We start from the raw sequence: 9,437 nt of genomic DNA on the forward strand, positions 1-9,437 counted from the left end.
GAGATAAATAAATAATACATAATTTGAGGAGGGAGAAAATAATATCAATTAGGAGATTTGGAAAAGTTTTGTATAAAGGACAGAACCTGAATTGAATCTTGAAGGTAGCTAAGGATTTTAAGTTGCAGAAGTGAAAAGGGAAGGCAGTCCAAGTATAAGGAACAATTCTGCAAAGGTACAGAAGTGACAAACTGAACTGGAGGAACTGCAAGAAGGACCATTTGAATAAAACAGAATGAATGAATGTGAAATAAATCAGTAAAGACAAATTGGATCCCGATCGTAAAGGCTTTAAATGCTAAGCACAGGAGAGTTTGTATTTTTTTCCCTAAAAGCAAAAGGAAACCTCTGAAACTTACTAAGTATGGCAGTAATATAGTCAATAAGATTATTTTAGGATATATATGCTAGAGAAGGGAGATTTGGAAGAGGTGAATAGAAAGATTATTGCAGTTATTCAGAAAAGAGAAAGAAATGAATACATGAGATGTGGTGGAGGTTGAACTATCAAGACTGCAGCTGAATAGATATGAGAGGTAAGAAAGGAGGATAATGCTGAAATTATAACCCTAAGTGATGATAAAGATGGCACTAGTCTTAGCAAAAACAAAGACAGAGCACTATGCTCAGTAAGAAAGGTCTAGGTTCTAATCCTGCCTCAGACACTAATCATGGGATCTCAGGAAAATCCCTCAACTGTTTTGTGACTCAGTTTCTCTTCTGTAAAATGAGGTGAAATACCTCTAAAGAAGCTTCCAGCTCTAAATCATGATGCTAGGTTTGGATAACCTTTCAGTCCCCTCCACTTTTTTTGTTGCTGCTACGACATAAGGAGGAAAGGTTACAGGTAGGACAGTTTTATAGTAAAAGATAAGGAATTTGGGACATGGGAGTTTCAGTGTTTAAAGATCATCCAAATGGAAAAGTTCAGTACCCAAAGAATGATGTTATATTATATTTTACAAGAGAGAATAAAGCTAGATAAGTAGATTTGAATTATTCTACAAAATGATTACAATTGAACCCATGGAATCTTAAGAAATCACCAAGATAGTGAGTCTGGAGAATGAAGAAATCCTAGAATAAAGCCTGTGAATATGGTGGGACAGCAGCCATGAAAGTAGGGAACAAAAATGTCTGAGCCAGCCAAGGAAAATGAGAAGAAGCAGAGAGCAGTGTTATAAAAACCAAGGGAAGAAAGAAGAGTATAGAAGCTGTAGGAAGATCAAGAAGGATAAAGAAAGAAAATACATCTTGTTCTCAATCTGTCACTAGTCCCGATTAACTCTTCATGAGTCCATGGACTATACTGTCCATAGGATAGATATTGAAATGGTTTTCCATTTCCTTCTCCACTATATAGGGAAAACAGAAGTGACTTGTCCAGGATCACACAGCTAGTATATGACTGAGGCTGGATTTGAACTCAGGTCTTCCTAGGCCCAATATTCTATCCATTGAGCCACCTGGCTGTCTCCTAAGAAAAAGACCATAGGATTTAACAATAGAGAAATTGTTAATAACTTCAGTTGGCAATTTCATTAGAATAGTAGGGTATGATACTGAAAAAAAAACCCACAAGATTTTAAATAGTTATAGTAAGAAGGATCTTTAACTCTTACCTGAAAAATGAAAAAAAAATCAGGTGGCAGCTAAACTCCTACTTACCAAGGCATTGCCTTTCCTGAGGTCTCCCTGGATACTAGCATTTTCCCTCAGCTAATTATCTCCAATTTCTCCTGCACATAGATTTTGGTTATGGGTGTTTGCTGGCAGCCTCATCCAACAGAGTGAGATGAAAGTAGGGACTTACTTGAAGTATTGCTATTGCTTAGCACAGTATCTGGCACCTAGTAGGCACTCAATAAATGCTTATTGTTTAACTACCTAATATCCCATTCAACTTCCTTTTCAAAAACACACTAAATGAAACAATGATGGCTGCTGGGCACAGTACCAGATTCAAGTGAAGACATTTTTTAATGATGGGCATATCTGTAGGCAGCAGGAAAGGAGCCAGTATATAAGAAAAGACTAAAAGTTCCAGAAGGAATCATTGTCAAGACTATCTGCTATTGGATATAGGGAAACAATGTAAATGAAATAATAGCCATAACCATACTTTAGTTGGATTTCTTTATACTTATTTGTTTCTTGTCATTAAAATGTAATCAACTATATAGTTTTCAAAATATAGTTTTCGTTCTATGGTTTTACCTGGAAATTGCTTTCAAATCATGATTTATTTGTACAGTTTGAACTTCCACTTTTCACAGAATATTCACTTTGACAGGACCTACCTGTCAACACAGAACTGCCTGGTGGTATGGACAGCCAATCTAATTTAATTCAATGAGGTTCACTATTAGCTGGCATGCATGGTGATACATGCTTGTTCACAACAATTTTATCTACAAAAATTCAAGAAAAGCTTGGAGCTTCATTGGTAGAAAGTACCCACAGCAGCAGAAATCATAGATTCATGAAGCACTAAGGTGCTTCTCAAGAAGTACTTATAGAGTATGTTGTTTATAATTTAAAAAATTAAACAGCAAATCATTTAGTAATTTTTTTCTCTTTCATAGAATAATTGATCTAGACTTTAAAGTCCTTGTAGTCCAACCCCCTCAATTTATAGTTGAGAAAATGAGACCTAGAAAGGTTAAGTAATTTGTCAAGGATTACATAGATAAAAGTGTGAGAGAAAGAATATGAACACAGGTCTCTTGGTCCCAAAGTTGGTTCTCAAGTGGTCAGTAAGTGGGTAGAATGTAAGATTTAGGAAGACATGAATCTGAATCCTGCCTTGGTTGCTTACTAGCTATCTGATCTTGAACCAGTCTGTTTACCTCAGTTTCTTCAACTGTAAAATGGGAATGATAACAGCATCTATCTCCCAAGCATGTTGTGAGAATCAAATGAGATAATATTTGTAAAGTACTTAGTATATGGCACAAAGAAGTCTCAGTAGAATTTAATAAATGTAAACTGAGGTACAGAATCCCGAGCTGTTTCAATTAGCAGGGTGCAAATCAATTAAAGTGGGTCCAATGGCTACTTCATTTGGCCAATGACCCAGAGAAGGAAGCACAGCTCTTTTTATAACCGTGGAACAAAGAATAGAATTGGGTAAACTGAAAAAAATAATGTAGTTGAATATAGGGTTGGCAGCACTATGGGGGGTGAGGATGACAAGAATGACTGGAAATTGGAAAAGAAGTACTAGCAATAACTCTCTCCTTGCCTCTGGTGACTAAGAAATGTTCAATATTTGAGTCTACTTGCAAAGTCTGACATAGTAGATCACTCTTTTTTGGGTAACAAATCAGACATCTTTGAAGGATAGCTTGGTGGTATAAAGATACCAGAGCAGACTCTCTGCTGTCTACCTACATCTCTCAAGGATAGCAGATTTCCTTGAGGCAAGAATAGAACAGTGATTAGCATGAGAACTGGACTTCTAAACTTAGCTCATAGGCAAAGAGACAGAGAAATGTGGCTTGAGCAATCATACAAAATGGTGCAATAATGCCAAATAGGATCAATTGCAAAATGATACAGAACCAATTTAATTTCTTTGTAATAAATGGTTGTTTCCTGCCTGCTTCTCTCAATTTCAGTTTCCTTTCATATAAAATGGGTAAAGTTAACATGTAAAATTATTAATAGCACCTACTTCACAGGGCTTTTGTGAAGATCAAATAACATGTAAAGTGCTATGTAAATGCTAGATAGCACAGTAATGGAATGGTGGACCTGGAATGAAGAGTGTGTTTAAATCCAGTCTCAGACACTTAGTTGTATGACCCTAAGCAAGTCACTTAACCCATATCTGCTTCAATTTTCTCATCTGTAAAATGAGGATAATAATTGCACCCATTTTGCAAGATCATTGTGAGGATCTTTTGTAAAGTGCTTAGAAAGTGTTCTATCACTATTAGCTATGAGGATGATAATGATGATGATGTTTCAATAACCCTAAATTATAACATTAAAAATTATATATTTTTAGAAAGAAATACTCAAATACAAATTTAGAAATACTGTATCTATAGAGAATAAAGTATTATCATTTTTTAAGTTCAAAATAGCTACATAGTCTATTAACCCTTCATTTTATTTTTTATAGTTTGAATTTATCTTGACTTGCAAACTACCGTCACAAATAGATATACATAGAGCTGTCACTGTCCACTCTTATCTCCACTTCAGATTCCTGTTTCATTTACAAATATTTGTTACTTTCAGCAAATCTAGGGGGTTCAAAAATATCAAAGGAAAGAAACAGGGATAAGTAAAAATAAATTAAAACTGGTCTGCTTCCAGCTCCAACAAATGCTTCCTTCACTCTTAGGCTTGTTTTTCCTCTAATTGTCGAAGATCAATTCAGGTGAGAGTCAAAAATCAGTTGTGAGACTGATTAGCACAATGCCTAACACAGAGTAGGCACTTTTGTTCTTTTCCCTCCCTCCTTTCCTGAAATCATATCATATTGAAAGTTATTTAGGCTAACAAACATCTGCTCTTTTGAAAAAATGAACTATTTTCTAAGGGATGAGGCACTTTCAACCATATTTACTTTGCTCCTAAAATCCATGTTGAAGGACTGAGAATTTGGATTGCAAGGAAGGAGAGAGAGGAGAATTTTACCAGGATGTGTACCTCAGTAGGAAACTTAGGGAAGCATGTAGGTTTGGAGAAAGAAAAAGTGTTGAAGATACCAAAGACAACTGTGACCACTGGAAAAGGGAGACACTTTCACATATATGGTACTGAATTTGACCCTCAAAGTCATCCAGTCCAAGACTCTCATTTCAGAGATGAGAGAACTTTGTAGCTAACATTTAGGCTGAGGTGTTTTTGAGTACAAGCACAGCATTCTTTCCACCATATCTGAACACTAATTCAGGACCACAGAACTCAAATGAGCATCGTCTCTTTGAGAAGATATGTTCTGAAGTCCAAACAAACTCTTGAAACACAATTTCTTCATAAATTGAGAACTATATATATAATTATTAGTGATACTGAGTTGGTAAGGTGGGAGGAACTGTTCAATAAAAACCATTTTAAAAATTGATCTGAACAAAATATATTGTTATTATTTGGCATGTATGCACTAATTATGTTTAATAAATGAATGTATCCATCAATATTAATGATTTTTTCTACTGAGAAGAAAATATATTCAAATTAATTATTGAGTTACTAAAACGAAGAAAAACCCTAAACTCTTAAGTGGAAGAATATTATTTATTGAGTTGTTCCTTTTCTGCTTATTGTAAAATATGTCCTGTATACTGTTTCAAGAAAATATTAGAAAACACTGAAACAACATAATTTTTGTCTGTCTTCTACTTACCTGGAGAAATAAATGAAAATTGCTATAGTTTCTTGGGGTCCTATGGTACGGTTTAAGGCATAATCAAGTAGTTCTCTTTGAGTCTCAATGAGCTTTATCAAAGCCTGGTTCTCCAAAGTTCAATTTTAAGAAATAATAAATGAAAATATATGGGACAAAAGGCTTAATTGTTCAACTTTTTAAAATGATAGAATAAATAAGTAGGAAAGAGAAAAACAATCCAGCCCTTAAATACTAAGACATCTTGTGAGGTTTCAGCAATCAAAATGTATATTCCTTTGAGCAGAACATCCACATGTAAGGGTATAATTCCCCAGGTGTTCAGGAGGAGAGAAGGGAGGGAAGGATAGAGGAAAAGAAGGAGAGAGGATAAGAGAGGGAGGAAGATCTTCCAACTGAAACTGGCCAGTGGCTGGGGCAAGGGGGGGGAGTAGTTATTACTAAGCAAAGACTGTTGATTGCCCTTCATTCTTGAAGAGAACCAATAACATCAGAAGGGTGATGTCTTGACTTGAAAGTGAATTGAGCTGAACAAAGTAATCAGCTTCACTATGTCTTCCAGGATCATCTGAGTCCAGAGGCAAGGCATATGTCAGAACCATCAGATATCACTCCAGATGTAGTGATAGATGTTGGCCATTTAGAACTAAAGTTTTTTCCAGATCTCATTTTGTCTGATTGGTCAATAATAGATTCTAGTTCAAGCCTCACTTAGCCATTGTTTGGGTTTTGATGACTTAGATTAAGTATAAGTAGCAATTGTTTCTGTTCTGGCCAGAAACTCCAAAAAGTTTGGAGTCTTCCTCTGTCTGGTTGATTTTTTTTTTTTTTTTTTTTTTTTTTTTTTTTTGTAGTAAGTAAACTAGGTTATCTTTTGCCTCATTTCTAACCTAGGCTTAAATAACTGAAAGGGTGTTTCCTCAGACAAACTGAGACCTGGGAAAGCCAAATTTAAAAGGCCAAGGTCCACCACTGCATTTGGGATGATCTTCAATCATCCCGATCTATATTTTGCCACTCTGGAGGATAGTGAGGTTAATGACTTTGTACTGGCCTTACCTCAGTTAAATCCAATTCATGTGCAAATCAAGACATCACCCTTCTGATGTCACTATTCCTCTTTGAGAAGGGCACAATGCAAAAAAAAAACCAAAAACCAAAAACCAAAACAAACAAACAAACAAAAAAAAAAAAAACCACTGGCTTTATGTCTCTGGGACTCAGTTTGCTCATTTATAAAAGGAAGGGGTTATCCTAGATAAGGTACCTTCCAGCTTAAATCTATTATTCCAAAATAAGTTTTTTTTTTTTAATAATTAAACTTTGGGGTGTGCTTATGTGTGTGTGAAAACTTTCTCATACATATAACCATATATCAATATGAATATTCTTTTAGACTACAAAATTAAAAAAAAATTCATTGTTGACTATAATACCTGCCTTCCTTGAATACCAGATTATATTGCTAAAAAGAGTAAATATCTAATAAAGAATTGTTATTATTTTTGTTTAAGTTCTCTTTGTATCTACACCTTTGAAAGCAATGAGATAGAGGCAACTACCTCTTGGGAAAATTAATTTAAGCAAGGGTGGTAATGACAGTTAAATGTCTTATTAGAATGTTGTGTCTTATACAAAAGTAATCAAATTGAAATGCTTTGGAAAACAGGAGAATGGGATCATTCCCTCTTCCCCAATTAACCTGTGAATCTGGAAAACTGACTATGGGTCTAAGTATCCATTCTGAAGAAACAAACAGAATATTAATTCAGTGAGAACAGCTTATCCCCTCCAATTTGGAAGATAATAACCTTTGTTGATCCTCAGGAAACTATTTTAGATAATGCCTTTGAAATTAAACACTTGCCTACCCAAAGAGATTTTTATAGAAGCACTTTCGCATAATATTTTTTCCTAGTCATTAGTCATAATAGATCCTCTACAATAAATTTCCACAAATGTGTTTTGGATAGCCCTTAGGGAGGACATCATTTTCTTCTTCTATAATATCTATGAGTATCCAATTACTGAAGGGTCTTGGGATGAAACGTCTGCCTCACACACTCAAGACCTAACACACCAACCCTGTTACAAAGATAATAAAATATCTTCTGTTTGCACTGTACTTTTAACTTTTCCAAAAGCTTTTGCATCTATTTCACTTTTTTTCTCACAGTCACCCCAGATAGCCGGTAAGATTGATTATTATGCCCATTTTCCGTATTTGAAAGTTGAAGCAGTCAGAATTTAATAAGAAGGGTCTATTTTATTAGCTGGACCTATTACCTCAATTTTGGTCTGGTGCTCTTTGCATTTGTTGATATTTAAAGTGACCTGAAGCTGCAGAAACTTTTACAGATTTGAATTCTCTAAATCCTTTCCCCCACCCCACCCCGACAAGGGCTAAGTGAAAATTGAGCAGACCAACTTGAGCCCGAGTAAGTTTCCAAAGGTTTCAAGTTACTAGCCTGGACTGGGACTGGGACAGGATCGGGCACAGGAGGCCAGAGGGATGGGGTTGGAGAGTCGAGGCAAGACATTCAAGGCTCTGGGACATTTGCCAGGCCAGGAGGCTACTCCCTGGTAGTGTCCCGTTGCGTGAGTTCGGCTGCCTTACCTTTTTAAAACGGCAAAGGGAGGACGGGAAAAATGAAGACGGGCTGGGGGGAGAGGAGGGGTTCTGGGTGTAGAATTAGCTTTAGAGAGAGAAGAGGACCGGGTAGGAGTGGAAGGAGTCTGGTCAATCAGGGGGCCCAGAGAGTCAGGGACTTGGGGCAGGGGAGGGGATGGCTCCGGCCCTAGAGTAGGAAAGGAAAGAAAGGCAGAGGCGGGCAGCAGGAGAAGGGCGGGACTGGGGGTAGGACCTGGTCCCGCGGACTACGGAGGGGTGCAGGAGGAGGGAAAGTGCAGCGACTCGGAGGAGACCAGGAGTTCCGAGAAGAGAACTTGGGGGTGGGGAAAGAGACTCTGGACTCAAAGGAGAAATCAGAGAGCAAGCTCTGGAGAGAAAGGGGCGGGTCAGCCAGCCGGGGAGACAAAGCGGGCCCCGGCAGCGCCGCTCCCGGCGGGGTGGGCCGGGCGGGCCGGCGAGGGCTGTGATGGGCTGGGCTGGGCTGGGCCGCCCCGTTGGAGGCGGGGCCGGCGGCGCAAGCTCCCTCTACCCCCACCCCGTTAGGGCCGCTGGGGGCCAGCGGGGACTGAGCCCGGAGCCCGGAACCCGCGGTCGTGCAGCCTCCTGCCCCGTGCCTGGCCTCACCTGTCGAGCCAGAAGGTCCAGGGGGAGTGCAGGGGGACCCCGCCGGGCTCCGGCCTCAACTCCGCCAGGCGCTTCATGGCCAGCGGCTCCTCGGCGTCGGGCTGCCCGGGCGGCTCCGGGGTGCTCAGGGCCGCCGCCTCGGCGGCCGGGGGCAGCGCCATGTTCTCCCCTCGCCCGGCCAGCGGAGCGAGCAGAGGCACGCACCAAGAAAGCCGGAGGCGGCGGAGGCGCCGGCGGTGGCGGAGGCAGCAGCAGCAGCGGAGGCCGCGGCTGCCGAGGCTGAGTCACCTCCCCCCCGCCCGCGCCCGCGCCCGCCCTCTGTCTCCTCCCCGCCCCCCGCCCTCGGCTGCCTGTGGGTGCCCTCGGCTCCGCCCCACGTAGGGGGCCCGGGGCCCGGCCTGCAATAGGGTCAGCCCCGCCCCCGGCTGTCCGCCCGCCCTGAGGTCAAGACCAGCCCAATCCAGGCTGCGGCCAGTGGCGCTAGCTCGCCCGGGGCCGGGACGGACACAAAGAGCAGCGCGGTGGGGGAGCAGGGAGTGGGTTCGGGGAGTAGGGGCGAGGGGGGATTGGCGCGTGCACGGTCACCGCGAGCCAGACCGAGCGCAGGGCGTGCTGACCGGCAGGCGCGAGCGCGAGTGATGCGGGAAGAGTTCCCGCAGCCCCAGGGAACACAGGTGCGCAGATCGGCCGCTGGACAGAGGCAGCCGGACTGCAAATGTGCAGAAGCGGGCGTCTGTGCGCGCACACACAGCTGACCAAAGAGTTCTTCCAAGAGGGAGGGCAGCTGTCTGCGGAGTCCCCGTTTTAGCGGGAGGGTAT

At 41.0% G+C, this 9,437-nt stretch overlaps 1 protein-coding gene across 1 annotated transcript in view; it reads right to left on the bottom strand.

Annotated features, from left to right (window-relative positions):
* Positions 1 to 8,944, bottom strand: part of EIF4E3 (eukaryotic translation initiation factor 4E family member 3) — a 47,085-nt gene extending 38,141 nt beyond the window's left edge. Inside the window, exon 1 of the mRNA XM_031953933.1 lies at positions 8,619 to 8,944. Coding sequence (XP_031809793.1) covers positions 8,619 to 8,779 — 161 coding nt within the window. The 5' untranslated portion in view covers positions 8,780 to 8,944. The remainder of the gene's footprint in view (positions 1 to 8,618) is intronic.
* Positions 8,945 to 9,437: the final 493 nt, after the last annotated feature.

Source organism: Sarcophilus harrisii, chromosome 1 (genome assembly GCF_902635505.1).
Source record: "Sarcophilus harrisii chromosome 1, mSarHar1.11, whole genome shotgun sequence".
Taxonomy (NCBI): domain Eukaryota; kingdom Metazoa; phylum Chordata; class Mammalia; order Dasyuromorphia; family Dasyuridae; genus Sarcophilus; species Sarcophilus harrisii.